This window comes from Rattus norvegicus, chromosome 3 (assembly GCF_021556685.1).
Source record: "Rattus norvegicus strain SHRSP/BbbUtx chromosome 3, alternate assembly SHRSP_T2T, whole genome shotgun sequence".
Lineage (NCBI taxonomy): Eukaryota > Metazoa > Chordata > Mammalia > Rodentia > Muridae > Rattus > Rattus norvegicus.
Window position 1 is genome coordinate 123533780 of NC_141536.1, and position 22102 is coordinate 123555881.

Below are 22102 nucleotides of genomic sequence, written 5' to 3' on the forward strand. Positions count from 1 at the left end.
ATAAAAGGAGTGGACGAGCAGGTTGCTGCTGTCTCAATGTTCTCTGAGTGCACCCTCATTGAGTCACAGAGAAGCTGGGCTGTATGTTTGCTGACTCCAGTTGTTCACTGGTGGAAGGCTGGTATTGGCACCATTAAAACCCTTTGCATTTGTACCTGGCCATGCAGGTGACAGAACGATCTCCTGTGTATGGAAAAAGCCTCCAGGTGGAGTCATGACTGAAAAGAAATGAATAGGCACAGAGTCCCTTCAGCTGCTGTGAATCCAGAAACTGGATAAGAAGATAGTTGGGCATCAAGAGCATTTTCTGTCCATTCAGAGACAGCCTGTCACAGGGTGAATCTCTTCAAACTGTGAAAACAACAGCTTTCCCTGGCATCTGCATGAAAAGTTCGTTCCTAAAGACAAAGTTAACTATGAAAATGAGATTTTTTTTATAAACTTTGTAGACCCAAACTTCCCACTGACATTCCGTCTTCTTAATGAAAGGCGCCTTACTGCTATTGGAGAGTAAACCTGGAAAGAAACCAGCATGCGTATTGCCCTGGCAATTGAAGTATGTAAAGTAACAACTGTTTGGCTTGCTTCCCATAACGAACACATGGAAATCGTTCAAATTTTTAGTATTATTTTTTGCACTAATCATTGCTCTGGACAGTTACCAATTTGGAAACACTCAAAGATGAATTCTTTCTGATGAACAAAATAGATGCCAAAGATTTGAAAATGTTAATTTAGCCAAGGGTAAAGTCTGGGAGGGCACAGAAAGACTGCAAGGGAAACCTCTTCCACGGCGTTGCAGATGCAACAACACCACACTCAGTCATTTTCTGTCAGTGGAATTGTAGCCGCATATCTCTCCCATGCCTTATGGTGGACTGAGTGAAAGTTCCATCCCTTTCCCAGGGTAACTTGTATTGAATAGGTAGTATGACATAATTTGCAGGTGGGGTTAGACTGTTGACAAAGACGGTCACTCTTGGGATGGATGCCGCCGTGCCTCTAAGTCCTGGAATGAACCAGAACGGCCTTTAATGAAGAAGTAAGGAAATATCTTCTTCTCCACATTGCTGAAAGTCACTACATCGTTTTTCCAATAGAAGATGAACTCTAAATGTGCCCTTATGTATATAAATATGAGTATGCAATAAGACTACATAAATATGATTGTAACTTTCTTAAAGTAAGCAGTGCTAAAAACCACAATGAGTAGAATGAAATGATCTTAGGAATGCTGTCCTAAGATCAAATAGATATGGACATGAAAAGAGAGTAATTTGAGGGTGTCAAAATGTTAATGACATTGAGAAAACTTACATAAAATGTTTTTGTGTATTATATGTATGGGTATATTATATGTATATGTATGGGACTTACATACACGTTTGTAAGTCCACTTCTAAATGCACTGGCAAAGTTTCAGTTTAAAACAAAATATTCATTATGCTACATATATATATGTATATATGCTACATTCATTATGTTATATATATATACATATATAGTTAATATTTCTAAGTATGTGCTACCCTGAGGAGAAAGATCATAAGAATTAAGATAATGATAAAACATCTTATTTTACTTCATGTATTCTTATAATTATTGAAGTTTTTACCTAATCATTACTTATATAACAAAAAAAGAGAATAAATTTGGTGAAAATTGTTTCCAAAAGGAAAAGTTTATAAGTAAAATATACTATATTTGGTCAGAATGTATTTATTAAGGTAACATTTTCTCATAGTTACCGTAATGAATTAAAATTCCATTTTCAAAATATCAAAAGACATCACCCAGCAGCTGTTGAAATGCATACCATGAGGCCCCACCTAAGAGCAGCCAAACTGTGTAGTCCGCTAACATGATCCCCAAGTGAATCCTGGGCTTTTTTATAGATACATTCCTCTAAAACAGAAAGAATGGTGTTGAAATGAAAAATGAATCATTTTAACAGGAAAATGTTTCACTTAAAAATTTTCTTAGTATTTGGGAAAAAAACCACTTAAATGTTTTTCAAATATAAAAGATAATGTGTGGAAATAAGCTTTTCACAATGTTAACTTTTAAAATATGAAAGAGAAATCCAAAATTTTTAAGTAAGTCAAGAAATAAAAAGAAATGTCATTCACCTATTTTAAGAAAGTTAAAGCAATCTTTGTAAATCATGGTATTTTCCCTCTATGTTCCCACTTCCTACATAGAAAGTCAGCCAAGTCCAGATGTCTTGAGTCCTTATTCCCAGGGAACTCAAGAACAACATGGAGAAGAGGCCACATATGGCATGAGCTGACTCTCCACAGAAGGTGTAACTTCCTGATTCCAATAACTCAAGTCCAATCCTATCACCCCTTACAAGATCTCAGAACAATCTCACCTGATCCCCTCATAGCATCCCTCACTGAAACTCCCCAGACCAGGTGAATCTGTTTCTAACAATTCCTTACTGCAAGAGCATGCTTGGTCTGTGGCTCTCCCCATACTGTCATTAACATAAGGAAGTGCTCCTGTTGTCCTGGCAACCAGAAGCAACACACTATTGCCCCTGTTGCCTATGATCCTGCTTTAGTTTCTGTTGTGCTTTTAGATCCTCAAACTTTGTGGTGAAACGAATACAATGCTTTTACTACTAACCCCCTCTGTCTCTGTTATCTCTCTTTAACTCATTTTGTGTTTATTACATACATTTATTGTATATTGTACCGTGTAATATAAGAGCGTTTTCAGACAGATGTGTATTGCGTGCTGTTTTTACCTCTCTTCTTTCCTCTCCTCAATTGGTCCTCTCTGTTTCACTGATGTCGTGCTTCTATGTTCATGGTGTGTGTGTGTGTGTCTGGTGTGTGTGTGTCTGGTGTGTGTGTGTCTGGTGTGTGTGTGTGTGTGTCTGGTGTGTGTGTGTGTGTCTGGTGTGTGTGTGTGTCTGGTGTGTGTGTGTGTGTGTGTGTCTGGTGTGTGTGTCTGTGTGTGTCTGGTGTGTGTGTGTCTGTGTGTGTGTCTGGTGTGTGTGTCTGTGTGTGTGTCTGGTGTGTGTGTGTGTTTCTGTGTGTGTGTGTCGTGTGTGTGTTTCTGTGTGTGTCTGGTGTGTGTGTGTGTTTCTGTGTGTGTGTGTGTGTCTGGTGTGTGTGTTTCTGTGTGTGTGTGTCTGTGTGTGTGTGGTGTGTGTCTGTGTGTGTGTGTTTCTGTGTGTGTGTCTGGTGTGTGTGTGTTTCTGTGTGTGTGTGTGTCTGGTGTGTGTGTGTGTTTCTGTGTGTGTGTGTGTCTGGTGTGTGTGTGTGTTTCTGTGTGTGTGTGTGTCTGGTGTGTGTGTGTATCTGGTGTGTGTGTCTGTGTTTCTGTGTGTGTGTGTGTGTGTGTCTGGTGTGTGTGTGTGTTTCTGTATGTGTGTGTCTGGTGTGTGTGTGTGTTTCTGTGTGTGTGTGTCTGGTGTGTGTGTGTGTGTTTCTGTGTGTGTGTGTGTGTCTGGTGTGTGTGTGTTTCTGTGTGTGTGTGTGTCTGGTGTGTGTGTGTTTCTGTGTGTGTGTGTCTGGTGTGTGTGTGTGTGTGTCTGGTGTGTGTGTTTCTGTGTGTGTGTGTGTCTGGTGTGTGTGTGTTTATCTGGTGTGTGTGTTTATCTGGTGTGTGTGTCTGTGTTTCTGTGTGTGTGTGTGTCTGGTGTGTGTGTGTGTGTTTCTGTGTGTGTGTGTCTGGTGTGTGTGTGTTTCTGTGTGTGTGTGTCTGGTGTGTGTGTGTGTTTCTGTGTGTGTGTCTGGTGTGTGTGTGTGTTTCTGTGTGTGTGTGTGTCTGGTGTGTGTGTGTTTCTGTGTGTGTGTGTGTCTGGTGTGTGTGTGTTTCTGTGTGTGTGTGTGTCTGGTGTGTGTTTATCTGGTGTGTGTGTCTGTGTTTCTGTGTGTGTGTGTGTCTGGTGTGTGTGTGTGTTTCTGTGTGTGTGTGTCTGGTGTGTGTGTTTCTGTGTGTGTGTGTGTCTGGTGTGTGTGTGTTTCTGTGTGTGTGTGTCTGGTGTGTGTGTGTTTCTGTGTGTGTGTGTGTCTGGTGTGTGTGTATTTCTGTGTGTGTGTGTGTCTGGTGTGTGTGTGTGTCTGGTGTGTGTGTTTCTGTGTGTGTGTGTGTGTGTGTGTGTGTGTGTGTGTGTGTGTGTCTGTTAAAGAAAATTCTGAGATTGCTTTAATTTTTACTCAAAACAGCCAGCTGGTAACTTGCTCACCCTTTGATGTGTCTTTCCAAGATATTCTATTCACAAGACAATCTCAATCTCATTTTGGAACTTTCCCCACCTTTCTTTGCTTCTTTTGTTCCCGGTTAGGTTAAACTCAATACCCTCTATTATTGTTGTTGTTACTAAGGCTACGCTGCATGGAAGTGAACTGTGTGTCCAATCCTGTATCTTAAAATCGTGTTTTGTTTCACTTTCAGTCTGGGCTGCATGCTGCTATCCTCTCCGCTGTTCTAACAAATACTAACATTTGGGTTCTTCTTCCAGAGAGTCAATGTAATCGGCTTGATATGCAACTTTCAAACCTTACTGAGTGGTTCTTATATAGACCAAGTTGGAAAGCACACTGGGTCAAGTTTTCCAAGTAGACCAGCTTGTTTTGTCTTTCTAACCATTTAACAAAGGCAACTTATGAATGAACCCTTCCCTTAAAGGTTCTTTGCCAATCTGTTCAGCCCTTCTTCCTTCTGTTCCATTATCCTTCCGTTATCATCCTCCAGGGCTCTGAGCTTGTGTGACAGAGATGCTGAAACTCTCTAGGCTCTGCTGGAAGTGGGGGAGAGACTGACTGTATGTTGTCTCCTGCTGCGTCTCAAATCGCTTTTGTTCCTGTGAGAGAATCTTTCAAGTTCCTCGGTATAACCCAGCCTAGAGAGTTCATTATTATAGCCTCTTTCCATCTAGCACAGGATGAATAGTTTTCTGCCATAGAAAAGCTCTGTGGTGTCCTACAATTCCGTATAGAATAACGATTAATCCACAACTTCGGTATCTAGTGCTCGGTAAAATTTCATTTGAATGCAGTCTTTAGAAAGGAGGCTGAGGAGATGGCGCAGTCAATAAAACATTCCTCACTCCCAACAGAAGGACCTGAATTTAGACTACCAAAACATGTACTAAGACAAAGCCAGGTATGGTGGTGAAAACTGTATTTCCATTCATGGTTGAGTGAAACATATGGATCCCACAATCTCATTGCTGGCCTGCTAGCTAGCAAGCCTGGAAGAATCAATGAACCTCAAGTTTAGTAAAAGACCATTCCTAATGAAAAAATAATTAAGTTTAATTAAAATTTAAAAATAGAGAATTGTCAAGGAAAGACAGATGATGCCAGCCTCTGGCTTCCACCTAATCACAGATGTTAACAGATACATGTGCACACCCATATTAACAAGTACATGAAACACACACAAGCAATACAACATACTCACAAAAAATCAAAAAACTTGTTTCTGTGGCAGCCATGTCTTACTTACTTTTATATGGCTGTCATAAATACCATGCCCAAGGTGCCTTTAGAAAAGAAGTTTATTTGGGGCTTACTGTTTCAGAGGGTGAGACCATGGCCATCATGGTGGGGAGGATGGCAGCAGAAGGGTAGACATAGCACCAAAGCTGAAGCTGAGAGGTCATACCTTGACGCACAGCCGCGAGGCAGAGAAACCTAAGATGGATTCATGTGGGCTTCTAAAGCCACAAAACACCCAGTGGTTTACCTCCTCCAACAAAGCCACACTGCCTAATCATTTCTAAACATCCCGCCAACTGCTGCCCAAACTTTGAAAGATAAGAGCCTATGTGGGCCATTCTCATTCAAACCACCACAAATGCCATTCCCTAAAACTCCTAACAAACACACCTGGCATATGGTTTCCTAGATGCAAAATTTCTAAAGTTGCTTCCAATTCTGTAACTATGGCGGAGCCTCAAGAACAATAGTTCTGATATATAGCATCAAATTTCATGGATGGAGCAAGGGCTGTGCCCCATTTTGAGATATATGTATTAGTCAATCGCTCAAAATCTACTGCTTGGAGTGACCCCTTTCACACTGAAGATAGAAAAGGGATCCTCCTTTCAGCAGTATATACCTGCGGATGAGCGCTGTGTTCTGAACTGGACCTTGGAATGAATTCTCCAAATCTTTGCTGTCCTAGGTCTATTTGTGGATCAAAGACTCAACATGACCTAGGAGTTTTGAGAAAACCAGAATTCTGGGATTCTCTCTAGATTTTATTTTTAAAAAATTGAGATGTCTCATTCTATAAAATTCATCCTTTCAAAGGATGTAATTCAATGGGGGTTTCTTGTCTTGGCAACATGAAGGAATGTTACCACTAATTCTAGAATATTGTCAGAGTTCCAAAAAAGAAATCATGAATCCATAGAGTCATTTCACACTTCCCTGTCTCCTAGGCAACTGTTAATCTATTGTCTATTCTGGATATGTCATATAAATGCATATGAATTTCATGTAACAGAAATGCTAAAAACCACTTTTTATATTTACTCATGTAATGGAATGTCATTGGTACTTTATTTTTTACAACTAGATAATATCTCTTATATGACTCAATCACATTTTCATTGTTTATTTCTTAGCTGCTGGGCATTTAGGTTGTATTGACATGATAGCCTGCTGTAAATGACACTGTCATGAATACTCGTGGAAGATTTTGTGCATACATTAAAATTAATTGTGCATATTCCTAGGAATGAAACTGCTTGCTATTATTCTTACCCTACATTTAAGTTTTGTGATAGTATTCTGAGTGGCTGTCAATTGCTTTCAGCAGTAAATAGGTTCTGTTTTCTCTGTACCCTCTTCAACTCATGGCACAAGTTTTTTAACATCACCACCATAGCTTCCTTAATTTCTTTTCAATTGTTGTGATAAAACACCAAGACCAGGGCAATTTATAAAAAAAAAACATTTAATTAAGATTAAAGTTTTAGATGGTTAATATTTATGAAGGCAAAGCAAAGCCATAGTAACAGGAACAGTTGAAAGCTTACATCTTGGTCCCTAGAAGGGAGACAGAAAGCACGGAGAGAACACTGGGATGGCCCAGGGAGTTTGAAGCCTCAAAGCCAGGTCCCAGTGCCATACCTCCACGTAGGCCATGCCTTCTCATCCTTCCCTTAACAGGCCCACCAACTGGAGCTAAATATTTGACAATTTTACCCTAAGAGGCCCATTCTCAATCAAATCATCAGATAAGCTGATTGGAATTGTGAAATCATTATAATTTGAATTGGTGTTTTTCAAGCAACTAATGACTTGAGCCCCCTTTCATATTTATTGGTCATTTTAATATATTATTTGCAAATGTATAAATGACCAATTTTATTTAGTAGTCTTGCATTGTTGTGTTATAAGTCATTATATATTACAAATACTATAATCTTACCAGATACATGATATGTAAATATTTTTCACATTCTGTAGGTTGTCTTTTTACTTTCCTGACAGCACCATGAGTAGCACAGAAGTTTTCTTACTCTTCAGTTGGTCCCTTTTCCCCGTGGTTGTTGACATACCAGGTGTCATGCTAAGAAAACATACATGATTGAAAGGTCGTGAAATTATTTCTATGTTCTTTGCTAAAAGTATTTTTAAACTTTTCATAAATTATATGAAACTATCATGTTTTCTCTTCTCCCAAACCTCCCATCCCCTCTGCCACCCTTTCCACTCTACTTCAGTTTGTTCATTCTCTTTTCTCTTCTCTCTCTCTTTCTCTCTCTCTCTCTCTCTCTCTCTCTCTCTCTCTCTTTCTTTCTCTCTGCCTCTCCCTCTCCCTCTCTCCCTTTCTCCATCTCTCCCTCTCTCCCCCTCCCTCTCTCTGGCCCTCACTTTCACCAAAGAAAGAAATAACAAAAATTGAAAACAAAGTTTTATAATTTTACCTTAATACAGAATGCTAAATACAGAATACTATGAGTTCTTTTTTAAATGATATGATGTATCCTTTTGCAAAAGCAACATTTATTGAAGAGGCTAATTTGCCCCATTACATTGTCCTGACAGCAGTGTCACAAATCTAAGTGTGTAGGTTTATTTTTGAACTGTCAATTCTATTCCATTGGTTGTTTTATCTACTTTTATGCCACACTAATTCCTTTATTATAACTTGGTAGTAAGGTTTAAAATCAGAGACATTAGTTCACCAATTGTGTTTTTTTTTTCAAAATTTGTTTGCTTTTTGTTTTATTTTAACTGATTAAAACAAATATATACATATTAATATGGTAGTATGTGAATTCCCCATACATGCCCACACTGTGTAATGTTTACATCAATCAAATTAAAGATATATCCTCCAGCATTCATCACATTTTGTACTGAAAACTTTCCAGATACTAGCCTTCTAAATGCACCGCGATGCTCTTATCTAACATCTAGTTAGATCCTAGACCTGGGCCTCGTCTCAGAAGTCGTGGGTGTTATGTACAGTCAGCATAGAGCAGGAGCAGCAGCCAGAGTGCTCTTCCCTGACATCCAATGCCACTGCTGTCCCAGATGACAAGATGACAGGAAGTCATTCTTTCTATGGATAAATTTTGTTCTATTTTATATATGTACAGCTTTTATTTTTAAAATGTTTTACATGATAGTGTATGGGTGTGTGCGTGTGTGTGTGTATAAGAGAGAGAGAGATGAGGGAGTGAAGAGTGGGAGGGAGAGATTGAGGAGGAGAAGAGGAGAGAGGGGAGGGAGAATCAGGGATTGAACTTGCACCACAGTGCATGTGTGGAGGTCAAAGAAACTTTCAGGAGTTGATTTTCCCCTTCTACCGATTCTTCTCTGATTTGAAGGGCTCAAACTCAGGCCACAAGGCTTTGATTGCTTATCCATTTCACTGGCTCAAATGTGCATTTCCTTTGTCCATTGACATGATGGGCATGAGGTCATTTCCATTTCCCAGCTATTAAAAATAATGCTCCAATGAAGATAACACTGGAGCCATCTCACATGTTGATTTATTTCCTTTGGATATACATCAAGAAATGGGACTGTTAGAGGCTACGGTATCTCTCTTCCATTTTCTACATATTCCCAGCAGTCTTGCTATGTTTAGTCTTTTTAATAACACCCAGGTTGTCTCTTTCTAGTCCCTTTATATATCGACATGCTTTATAGTACTGGCTTGTCAATGTCTATAAAAACACCTCTGGGATTTGGGTATGCAGTACGTTGAATCTGGAGATCCCTGTGTCAACAAAATTAAACCTTTCTTTTTTTATTTTTTCCAATTTTAATTGGATATTTTTTATTTACATTTCAAGTGTTATTCCCTTTCCCATTTTCCCATCCATAAGCCCCCTAGCCCCTCCATGTCCCCTTCTTCTATAAGGGTATAACAGAAAAGGTATAATACACAACATTACACTGGCATATAACACACTGAAAACTGGAAGAAAATACTTCCCCTTCCTCTGGTGCCCCAACATGGCTATTCTCTGCTACATACGCAGTTGGAGCCCTGGGTCAGTCCATGTATAGTCTTTTGGTAGTGGTTTAGTCCCTGAAAGCTCTGGTTGGTTGGTATTGTTATTCTTATGGGGTTGCAAGCCCCTTCAGCTCTTTCAATCCTTCCTCTAATTCCCCCAAAGGGGATCCAGTCCAGTGGTTTGCTGCTAGTACTGACCACTGCTTTGGATATGCTCTGCATATGTCTCTCAGGAGAGATCTATATCCAGTCCCTTTCAGCATGCACTTTTTAGCTTCATCAATCTTATCTAGTTTTGGTGGCTGTATAGATATGGGCCACATGTAGGGCAGGCTCTGAATGGCAGTTCCTTTAGTTGCTGCTCTAAACTTTGCCTCCATATCCCCTCCTATGGATATTTATTTTTCCCCTTTTAAGAAGGAGTGGGAGCATCCATATTTTAGTCATCCTTCTTGAGCTCCCTGTGATCTGCGGATTGCATCTTGGGTAATTTGAGCTTAGACGTCTCTTTTTTACCATTGATCTAGTCTTTGATTTCCATTGACAATGATTTAAAATGTCTGTAAGTCTTGTACTTCTTATGTTAAGATTTTTCTATTTTATAGCATAAAATAGAATTATATTAATTTCTCATAAGTGGCTTTGCATCTTACAAATCTTCATATTGAACAAAACCATTACTTTTATGCATAATGACAGTTTAAGAAATAGTACTATATTGAGAAACTCAATCTGGTAGCATTCCAACACAATGTTGTCTTATCCTGTTGCATAAAGCTGTTAGTTTTCCATTAAGGACTGAGGAAGCATGTAACAGAAAACAGTATCCAAAATCAAGTCATTTAAAGGTCTTAGTAAGGGAGTACAGTTGGATAATACAATAAGAGTGCTCTAATATACAAACAGAAGAAAATTACTGTTAAATAGCCATTTAATTTAGGATGCTATGATGCTAACTTTTCCTAAATTAAATGAATAAATCAGCCATTTGAAATAATCACATTGATGGTTTTTGATACTCCCATTTTATTTTTTTATGTATTTTCACTTTTAGCACGAACAATCACAGTACTTAGACCCTATATGAATATGCTTCTTAAGCCCCCTTCTTTTGTTCTATTTCTAGATATGACATCAATCACCCCCGTGATGTTGAACAAAATATTCAGTGTTTCTAACTTAATAAGTCAACTGAGCAACAAAGGTACAGAAAAGATTTATTTAATGTCTTCTTTCTTTTGGCTCTATCTTAGATAAATCTTAAGTTTCTACCACTCAGTTTTATGAACTGTGTGTTATTGTGTCAAGTAGAATTTGTAAGAACTCTGATACTAAAGGAAACCTGCGAGGTCTAATGTGTCCACACATGACTATGGATACAACCCAATTCAATGCATCATTTATGTAAAGTAATAGCATATTCCCTTCTACTGTAGTTTCAGGAAATGGTAGCTGATGAGAAAATTAAATGCAGAACCCCATGAAGTCCATTGAAAACAAATATATCTGTGTCGCTTCTCAAAGTTACCTGCTCTGTATTAGTAACACATTTCCCTCTTCTGATCTCATTCCTGTTTTCTGAAAATCTCTATATAATCACCATGTTAGCACAGAAGGCAGGTGATATGATGCTGTCCAAAGCAGAAGCAAATATTGTAGGTTTTTAAAACCTGACAAACAGTAAGCCTTTCGTATTCATCATCTTGTGAGTTCTGGAACAAAAGTATGCCAGCACCAGTGCCATAACCCAGCAGAGTGGATTTATAGCCAGGTGAACACAAAGTCAAAATAATCACAGTCATGCCATAAAGAGTGGAGAGACGTGTGACCTACAGGAGGCAAGAAGAGTGTGAGTGACATTTCCAAAGCAGTACTTTCTCCAAACAAGAAAGCATGGGGATTTTATGCAGGGACTGTGTGTATTCTGGGGGGTCAGCGAATCTGAAAGCACACTCAGTTTAGGAATATATTCATGAGCCTTCTCAGTTCAAGGTCATCAATTAAAAAGAAAGGAGGGTAAATGCACGGTGGGTGAGCTTTGCTCAAAGTCCCTGAGCACATAAACTGGTGGTCAGAAATTCTTCTGGCTGTGATCAGACCTCAGCACAGTTCTGACTGAAAATAAAGAAAAGTATACTTTAGATGTGCAATAGCACAGGAGTCTACACCTAAAAGTACATGTCCCTCTCAGCCACTAACACAATGAGACAGAAGAAGAAAGAAGCAGACAGATTCAGAATTGCACAAATACTGAGAGGAAGACCACTGGATCCCCATGAGTGGGTCAGAAGTAAAGGTCTTATACAGTGGTGGGTTCCAAAAAGGAAGACTAATTTTCATGTAAAATGGTCTTATTGTCTATCTCATAGTACCGAAGACATCAAGCACATTCCTAATACTGATGACACCAAGGCCACTGTCCTGAAGCGCACTCTGCAGCCTCACGGTTGTGTTGTTCATGGTGTTTGAAAATATAGAAGAGAAATTGTCAAAGTAAAATGTTTTCCTTCCTTTGCTCAAGGACAACCAATCTTAAGGGACAAGACAGTCTTTTCAACCATCTTGATCTCCAAAATCTTCTCGTCCCACATAACTGTCCTAATATACCAGCTGCTCAACAGGTCCCGCAACAGCCCCTTCTGGATCATTGGCCTGACAGTTTGACATAAACACTACAGAGTATTTGACTTGCGTGTACTCTTACAGAACCTAATTCTTCAACTCTTATCAAAATCTCAGTAATGGTACCATCGCCCTTATGTGCGACCTTGGCTTTTATCTACTTTAGATCTGTCTCATTAGAAACTAAGAGGAAATTGAACAAAGATTCATAAGCTCTATTGGACTCATCCTCTGTATAATAAAATTCCAAAACTAATTCTCATTTTTGTTTGCATTCACTAATTGTACCGAATAACTGATTTCATCTTGGCATCTCATCCATGTATGTTACATGTGTGATGGTCTTCAGGTCTTCATTATCATATCTCACTCTTCCTTCCCAGTGTTCCCTTCCCCTACCTCCAACCTCCTTCCACCTTTGTGGATTATTGTTATTCACGTACTTTTATTAATGACCAAAAGCAACTTATCTGTAAAATCCACCTAATGGTTCCCAGGAGTTTGTAACTCCAGCAGTTGAGGGCTGAAGCAAGAGAATGAAGAATTCAAAACTATCCTGAAGTGCAAAACAGAACCCTGACTCAAAACATGTTCAGAGTTTATCAAATGCAAATTACTTCATGATTTTAAAATATGTAATAAACATTTTAAAATAACAAAAATGTGATAGAATGAAAAAGGTAGAACACAGCAACAATTTTCTTTTCAAAGCTTCTCTATATAAAAATGTCTTAATTGGTTTGAACATGACTTGCTTTTATGTCTCAAAAACTTAGCAAAGAAAAAGTTTTCCATGCAATGATCATTTTTCTCCTTGGTTTTATGTCATGAAAACAATGTCATGGATGTTATTGGTGTTATTGGTCATGGAGAAAGTGACAGAGTATGCAAAAACACTCGGATTATCCCAGGAGTATTTTCTATCCCAAGCTCAGTTACTTACTAATTTAGCAGCATTTGAGGTAGCTTTACTTATGAGAAAAGAAATAAAAACAAACAAATCAGCAAGTTCATACTCCATGATTATACCTACATGCAGCCACCTCTGACCCAAAGCATTGTTTTACATAATATAAAATGAAATAAAAATCAAATAGTGTTACAGGATATGAATATAGGTATATAAATCCTTTTAGACTTATACCAGTTTATTTGGATTTTCCTTTTAGGAATTCTAATAAAGGAAATTATTTTCTATAACTGGAGTAAGTTAACAATCCTGGTTTCACAGCTGAGCTTTGCCTAAACAAAACACTATAGATTTACTGTACAGACATGTAGGGTAGTAAAAGAAAGTTGGAAAAAAATAGGAATAAATTAATATAGACCCTTGGTATTTCAGGTCCACTCTAATCTCTGGATGGATATTCAAATTGTATTTACATTATATAGAATATAATAGACATGAAAGATTTATTTAGGTAAATGAGTCAAATGAAGGTAAATATTTGATACAATACCAAAATAGTAAGTTTTTAAAAATCATTAAGAGACTTATCTCAAAACTGTTTAAAAATATGCGAGTTTCAGTTAGTTCAGATTCACGGAAAGATGTAAGCTCTTGGAACTTGTTCTGCTCAGTTTGGGCTGGCTGACTTTTGTGCAGAAGTTGATCCTCTCAGGGCCAGACTAGGCTCGCACACTTCCTGAGATGCAACCAGGATTATTCCAGTCAAATCATGGAAACATTGTAACCTAGCCTCAGACCTTAGCACAACTGACTCCTTGGTGGAAGCGCCTTTAAGGCTGTAACACTTCGGGTAAACACCACCTGCCAAAACTAAAACAGAAGCCTAACCCATTTTCCCATTTGGGAAAGTTTCAAAATGTTCTAACTTTGCTTTCTGGCTTCTGTAGTTCCACTTCTGGCCCACTGTTCTTGTTAACTGAAATATGTCAACCAGCGCATGGGTTTTTTTTTTTTTTTGTTTGTTTGTTTGATTTTTGTTTTTTGTTTTGTTTTGTTTTTTGTTTTTTGTTTTTGTGTGTGTGTGTGTATGTGTGTGTGTTTAAACATTCACCCTGAAAGGGGTTCAGTGTTATATTGGCATCCTGAACACCCATTTCAGTCACTGGCTGGCTGGCTAATGAAAACTAAGGACACGGCTAATCCATGTCCCAGCAGTCCTCCCTAATGAAGACCCCACAACAACACGATCATCTTTTCATTAACCCCCATTTTTTGTACAGCTTCCATTTCTTCTCAGTGTTGAAAGAATTGAAAGTTTTCATATGCAATCTCGAATCTATGCTGAGATTTTTCTATGTGTTATTAAAGTAGTAGGTGTTTGTTGTTTTGATGGTTGTTTTTGAAGGTTGATTTTGATGGCCATTTACCATAAATTAGAATCACCTGAGTAGGGAATGCACCTGAAAAAATTACCCTCATTGCTTTGATGATTATGTAAAAAGATATAATATACCCACAGTGGACAGCACCTTCTGATAGTAGTCTGGATAAAAGGGCATGGCAGAAGAAACTTTGCCTCAACTCTTACAACTTCCCTATTACAACTCTGTTCATTTACTCTGTTGCTGCTGCTGCTGCTGCTGCTGCTACTGCTGCTGCTGCTGGTGGTGGTAGTCATGACGAGGATGACTATGATGATCCCTTTTATAACATCAGTACAAGCATTTCCAAGCTTTCATCCTGGACAAGGGACAAGCAGTTCTCCAGGAACCTTCTGAATTTCTGTTGCTAGCTTGAGGCTGGTGAACTAAGAAACTAGCAGCTGCTGAGACCCCCGCCCCAAGAAAGAGACAGTCATTGTGGGACTACTCCCACTGCTGAGACACTCAGCCCCAAGGACCGAATAACTACTGGGCTTCTCAGGTGTTATTTTGCAGGTGTTAATGTTAAATTCTTTTTGACAGACACTGAATTTTTATTAAATTTTGACTTACTAAATTTTTGTATGTTAATCCCATTAGTTCTACTCCTCTAGTGAACCCTAACTAATAGATCAATGAAGCCCAAGCATTTTCAGTATTAGCATGTGTGCTGGATTGAACGAAAATGGGTCCCATAGGTTCACAGGGAGTATGAGTATGTGGAGTATTCACCTTGGTGTTCAGTCCTCCTTTCTGCTGCCTATGGATCTGGATGTATAACTCTCAGTTCCTTCTCTAGCACCATGTCTACTGTCACACCACCATGCTTCCACCAAGACAATAATGAACCAAACTCCTGGGACTGTTGGGCAGCTCCAGTTAAATGTTTTTCTTCCCATGAGTTGTCATTGTCATGCTGTCTTGTCACAGGAACAGAAACCCAAACGAAGACAGCATGGAACTCATCAACTAGTCCTGCCCAATGGTCAGTAATGGCATCTTAGTGGAATAGCTGAACCATAATGCCTCTCTTGATGAAGTCAACAGTTAGTTCTACTGAGGTGTTGGGCAGGCAAGGAGAGGCAGATAATTAAATAATTACCGATGTGCAAACTTCAACATAACTCATGCTCTTTTAGATGTTTTTCAACCTGACTCAATAGCACGTCTGATCTAAGCCTACAGACCATAGTTGTGCTTGTTTATTCACTGAAACTTCATGGGCACTTGTCCTACTGCTCCTTTGCTAGCCTGGCTCATAGCTTCATTAGCTAATGTCAGCTACTCCCTTTGGAAATCCGAAATTTTTAGATTCCCATTTGCTTCTAAGAGGATGAAAATAAATAGGAAAGGCTGGCCTTGCTTACTCATAGTGTCTGTTGACTTAGACCTTCCATGGAGCTTCTTGTCTTTGGAACTCTCTACATGAGAAGCAGTCACATCTCTGTGATCTGGACCACATTCCATAGAGATGGTAACTGCTTCTCATCTAGAGTTGCTCTTAGAGGCCTCTGCTCTTCTGGTACAGCCTAATTGTAGGTAGGAAGAGTTCAAGAGCTGAACTGTAACAATCTTGGACATCTCTACTCTACCCTCCCTAACCATATCCCCTATTTATAATTCCTACAGCATGGTTTGGAGTGGGAGAGTGACAAATCAAGCATTTCATAACAAATCTTCATGGAGTTTCTCTGTGATCAGCTGGACTGTGGGATGGTCTTGAGAAAGTAAAACCTGACCATCTCCAGCATCATTTGTAACTGTATGCACAGATACCTTATTGGAAACTTGGTGCTCTGCTCTACCTTGTTGACAGGCCTTGGACTCCCAGATCCTTAGAATCAAAATCTACATTTTTAACTAAGATCTCCAAATAATTAATAAGCATTTCAAATTGCCATCTTACCTGTTTTTGAGTTGTCAGTGCTCACAAAAACTAAAATAAAAATGTAAAGAAACGATTAAAATCAAATGTATTCCCAGCTGAAAACCCAAGTCTATATCCTGAAAGAGGCTCCTGGTCTCTAGACAAAATTAATACCAATAGTGCCAATCTAAATAGTTATTTTCCAAAAACTTAAATAATTAAGTGGAAATATTTCAAATTTTAAGAAAGAAGCAATCCTTCGCATATAAAATACAAAAGAAACTTCATCAAATGTTCAGTAAGAGTATAATGCCTATTCACTGGAAGGAAATGGGTATTGTTTGAGGGTAGCAGGAAACATTTATGGTGCTCAGAAAGAAAACTGACACCAGGAATTCAAATCCTTACTAGGATACACATCGAGGTAAAATAAACATATTCACAGCTTGCAAGAATTCAGAGACTCTAAACTTCAAGTACCCAGCTGAGGCCAATTTTGGAGATACAACTTGCAACACGAGCAAATGATCCAGACTGTTAGTGCCCTAAAATGAAAATGAGAAAGTATGGCTTTTACATGATAACACATGCTTGTAATCTCAGTGAAGACTGAAGACTTACCTCTGGAGGCTAAGTCAGGAGGTTCGCTTGAACTTTGTAAGGTTTAGAGCAGCCTGGAAAACTTGACAATACTGGTTTGTTTATTGTTTAAAGCAATGAAGTTTTCAGTTCCATCATGTTGAATCCTGTAGCAAAAACAACAGCCAAGTCCCATACATGTCAACAATCAAGTTTTCATCATACTCCTGGGAAGAGAGTATGCTGTCATTTGATCTTCAAAAGCCATCACCCAAACCTCATAGCTTGAAAGAGCAAAAACCATTTCCTGATTTCTGTGGATTCGTCTTGTCTGAAAGTTGGGCTGGCTCTAGGTTTCTCCTGCTGAGATTAAAGATGGTGACATCCAGATTGCAGACATGGGACAGTCATCAAGACTGCAGCTGAAGGATCTACTTCCTAGATGTCAAGCCATGACTGTTGTCTAGAGGCTTCATTTCCTCACTACCCTCAGCTCAGATAGTCTAAGGGTTAGAAACTATGGTGACTTTTGGGACCTCATCTCTGATGTCTCACTGTTCTTTCCACTACAATATATTAGAAACAAGAAGCAAGAAATGTTGAGTGTGAAAGGCAAGGCACTTGAGCTGTGTGTTTCTCAATGGAGAGTTAGAAGTTAATATAAACAATTTATATCACCTCAATGTTATCACTATTTTCACATTTCTACTTTTTTTCACATTTATATAGATAATCAGAAATGTTGCTAGACTAGCCATCACCATGACTGTATCTGAGAGCAGAAGATATGCTACGTTACACTGACAGGCCAAAGTCAGGACTCTTAGGTGTCAAGAAACAGCACCAGATAAAGAAAAAATGACTAGCACGATTGATCGTTCTTATTACAGAGGACTTAGGCATGGGAATAATACAATAGAGTTGATTAAATGTACTCATTTCACTTCCCAGATAATGTACTTTTTATATCTTTTATGAATTATTTCTTAAAACCAGTAAATAGTCCCGTGATCTGATCATAATTTATTGTGATAGTTTGAATATGCTTGGCCCAGGGAGTGACACTCTTAGGAGGTGTAGCCTTGTTGGAGTAAGTGTAGCCTTGTTAGAGGAAGTGTGTCACTGTGGGGTGGGCTTTTATACCCTACCCTCCTTCTAGCCATGTGGGAGACAGTCTTCTGTTTGCCTTTGGAACAAGATGTAGAACTCTCAGTCCTTCAGCGTCCCGCCTGCCTGGATGCTGCCAAGCTTCTTGCTATGATGATATAGATGGAGCCTCAGAATGAGTAAGCCAGCCCCAATTTAATGTTGTCTTTTATAAGAGTTGTCAGAGCCATGGTATCTCTTTACAGCAATGGAAACCTTAACTGAGACATAGCAAAAGTAAATTATTTCAAAATGATCAACAGTTTAATTAATTGAAAGTTAAATCACGTACTTCATCTTGGTATCAAGAACACCACAAGTAACATTACTATTCAGCGTGAAATGACTACTTAATACTATTTATATCTTTTATGAATTAGACCAGAAGACATGGATGAAACCCTGTTCAAGAAAAAACATATAGCCTTTAGGGCCTATATTCATAAAATGCATCAAAGACAAAAGTTTCTAGCCAAAAAAATTCTTTTTTAAAAAAGCATGTAAAAATGCATGATTCTATTAAGAGATAATAAAAGAAAATAGTTGAATTCCATGAAATTAAAAATAGCAAAATTTATTAGAGAAGATATATAATAAAAGTTCCTTTATAAAGATTATAATAGAGCAGAACAACCTTTGCGGTTCTGATTTAAGAGAAAGGCTTCACCCATAATTAAGAAGGTAGGAGACACAACCGTACCATCTGAGAAGCTACAAGACTATGAAAAAACTTAGCTCAGTGATATTTCAGTCAATTTGAAGGCTTGCACACACTGTTATGAATTACTGGCAATGACCCTTTTCATGCAGATAAGTACCAATGCAAGAACATTGCATTGATTAAACAATGGAAACAGTGATGAAAAGCATATCATTAGAAATGCAGACCGAATTATGCCCTAGTTAGATATTCTGTCTGCCTTTAAGTCAGAAGTAATCCCACTTGATCTATTTCAGAATGCGAAAAAGAGAAAAGTCTTAGGAATAAATGAGACTGTGCAGAAGAATGGAGACTCAAACTGTGAAAATGTGCTCAGCACGAGCTCTGGAGATATTTACTCCCCATGAGGTTCTACAATAGCTTTTCTTTAAGCCGGAGAAAGAATACGTTCTTATCTGAATATAATTATCCCCAAATTGTTCATATTCTAAAAGAATCATTCTTCAACCCTCATTCAAGACATGGTTCAGAACTGCTGCGATGTAAGAGTCAAGGGAAGCTGCCAATGGAAGTGTTAAATGGTGCTTTATGTTTTCGACCGATTTATTCCTCACTTCAAAATTGTTGGACATATTTTTATTTATCATTTGAAAAGATACAACGTATCTGTTGTTGTTATATGATTTTCTTATACAAAAAAACCCAGAGTTTTAAATCCCTGTTCCTTCCCCACAATACAATAGCATATCCTATAACAGGAGAAGCATTACAGCAAGGGTGAGTTTTAGAAAAGACAACTAATTTTGTAAAGAATTGGGAAGAGAAAACAGCAACAGTAAGAAACCTTTGACAGGTTTGCTTTGACCCTAGGTCAACCTACTTAAAGCTCAGAAATTTTAGAAACTTAGGAATTTTATTTCTAATTAACTATGCATTACCCACTGGCATGCCTTATGAGTTTCCAATAATATTTTAATTTGAATTAAATAACAGGCTAATACATCAACTACTTCAAGTTTGCCTTCCAGGCCAATAAACAAAAATGTAAAGCTTTCGGTAGCAAATGCAGTTCACTAATGGAGATTTAATAAAGAAGTTTTATAAACATGTGAAATAATCCAATAAAATCATTTTTATTAACTAAATTTTGGGAATATGCTGTGGATCAATAATAGCTGCTTATTTTCAATCAGGTTGGATAGTTTTAATTTGGGGATAAAATATTACTTAACAACAGATAAAGATAATCAAGTTAGGTTACCAGACAACTTGGCCAGTGCTCTGATTTGTATTCACACTTTATGTTGGTAAAAGCCGTTACATTCTGTCAGCTTCTCGTCAGTAGTTCTGCTGTAATTACTATTCTATTCCCTTCTATATCCTAAATGTGATTCCTACAAAATGTACCAGAATCACAACTTCTTGGATTTCAGAATTAAACCTTGCTACCACTGACATCAACTGTTGTCACCAAAAAAAGGAGAACAAGTTATCATCTTGCTATTGTGTGCAGTCTATAACCCTGGAATTTCCCTGATAGCACACCCCAAGGAAATTCTTGAACTTATTTTTCTAAAGGCTATGCACAAACATGATTCTAGAAGCTTCACTTTAATGCCAAATACTGAAAATACCTTAACTATCCACCAATAGTAGGGGTGACTTAAAAGGAGCACAAAATAGGAATACGGTGGGATCCTGTTAAAGCACTGTCTCTCTGTGTGTTGTTGTTGTTGGTGGTGGTGGTGGTGGTGGTGGCGGTGGTGTTGTTGGCAGTGGTAGTGGTATTGCTGTTATTGAAATAGGGTCTCATGAAGTTCAGGCTAGCCTCAAATTTACTATAGGGCCCAGACTCCTGCCTAAAGTCCTCACAAGTATAGGGATCATAGACATGAGTTGCCACAACCAACTACTTTCTCCATTTTAATGAAATTTATAAATGTGATTCTATGATAAATGCCCATTATTAAAGGAACCATTCACAGGAAGAAACACATTTCTGGATGCTAGAGAACATTAAATACAAAATTGAGAGAGAGGACAGAAAGAAAGGGTACAGTATCAGGAAGAAATACACAGGATACAGTGGTAAAACACAGCCTTTACCTTCCTTTCTCCTTCTCTACTCCGTTCTCCCACCTTTTTCCTCATTTTTTCCAGCTTTCTTTTTTTTCATTCACACACACATTATGGCCTTCATGCTATCATAAAATCTGTATATCCTTAGTTATTTTGTGTGAAATAGTCCTTAAAATATTTAAAACAAGATCTCTGTGTTGATGTGTGTCAGGAACCATTAAGCTTTTAATTAGAAACTTTTCCAAGTTGTTTATGTCTAACCATGAATGTATGTGATGGAGTTATGAGTAGACGGTTAAGAGTCCCTGCTGTTCTTGCAGAGGACACACCGGTTTGGCTCCTAGCACCCCTATGAAAACTCATAGTCTTTTGTAATTCCTGTTGCAGGGGATGCCTCGCCCTCTCCCGATCTCCTTGGGCACTTCCGACACATGGCAACTTAGATGTCTGCAGGAAAACCCTCATACAGGTTTTTCATTTACATAAAATTTCAAAATTTGCCACCAGAAAGATAGGAGGATGGCTCTTAAATAAAATCATTTCCATATTTATTTTCACTTATTTAATACATGATTTTAAGAACGAATACTCAAAAAATCATTTTTGTTCGTACACTTTACTGCATGTTTCACTTTCACTTAATTTTACTCAGTACACTATTGTGTATTTGATTATTACTATTTACCATATGCAGCTTTACCTTTTTCTATTTATGTTTTGATTGAGGGCAGAAGGTGGCGGACAGAATGAAAGGACAGAGTTCTGTTGTGCCAAACTCCCCGCACTCTGTTTAGGTGCATCCTGTTTGGAGCTAAACCTGGGCTGCTGCCCGCGATGGGCGGGGCCTAGGCAGGCTCCGCCCAGAAGAGCACCTGCGCGGTTGCCCTGGCAGCCGGCTGTGCGTGGGTGAAGCTCACAGTGGGCGCAGCCTGACAGGCTGCACTTCGCCCCTTATGGTCACCCTTTTGCACGCTGGCACACACACACACTCCTTCGCTGTTGGCCACACGCGCAGGCTGGCCTGCTTGGCCAGAAGGGTGATTCACTGGGGCCTAAGGCCAATCCCAGGCGACAGAGATCAGAAGCCAGGAAGCCCTCACAAGACCAGGGACACAAGTGCTCAGAGAGATCTAGCTCCTGATTCCCTCTAGGACTAAAAGGTAAAATCGCTGTCCTACCCTCTTCTGGGAAATGATATCTCTACTTGCCCTTCTCATCTCTAGATTTTTCTGGAAAACAAAAGCAAACACTGAAGGCCCAGTAGAAAAGTCCACAAATGTTAAATGTTCCCTGCAGGTGGGCTGAAAGGAAACACGGAGGTGGTGACTGTAGCCAGCCTGTCCGGAAGGACTTGTCTAAATTTTGCAAGAATC

General features: G+C 38.7%; 1 protein-coding gene and 1 long non-coding RNA gene across 22 annotated transcripts in view; one reads left to right on the forward strand and one right to left on the reverse strand.

The window, feature by feature from the left end:
* Ankef1 (ankyrin repeat and EF-hand domain containing 1) overlaps nucleotides 1-22102 on the forward strand; it is a 73769-nt gene that overhangs the window by 16914 nt on the left and 34753 nt on the right. For 5 of the 21 annotated variants that reach the window (XM_087650981.1, XM_087650995.1, XM_087650990.1 and 2 more), the window contains one exon: nucleotides 21117-21889. Coding sequence is in view for 2 of the 21 variants with exons in the window: in XM_087650989.1 (XP_087507115.1) it covers nucleotides 10573-10648 (76 nt within the window). In the remaining 19 variants the exon portion in view is untranslated. Of the gene's footprint in view, nucleotides 1-10570; nucleotides 10649-21116; nucleotides 21890-22102 lie in introns of those variants that run through there. The other 16 variants (XM_087650989.1, XM_087650998.1, XM_087650988.1 and 13 more) reach the window with 8 other exon arrangements.
* Nucleotides 16266-22102, reverse strand: part of LOC108350472 (uncharacterized) — an 85347-nt gene continuing 79510 nt past the window's right edge. Inside the window, exons 2-3 of the long non-coding RNA XR_015683822.1 lie at nucleotides 16886-17010; nucleotides 16266-16333 (exon numbers count right to left, since the gene is read on the reverse strand). This is a non-coding gene — a long non-coding RNA (uncharacterized LOC108350472). The remainder of the gene's footprint in view (nucleotides 16334-16885; nucleotides 17011-22102) is intronic.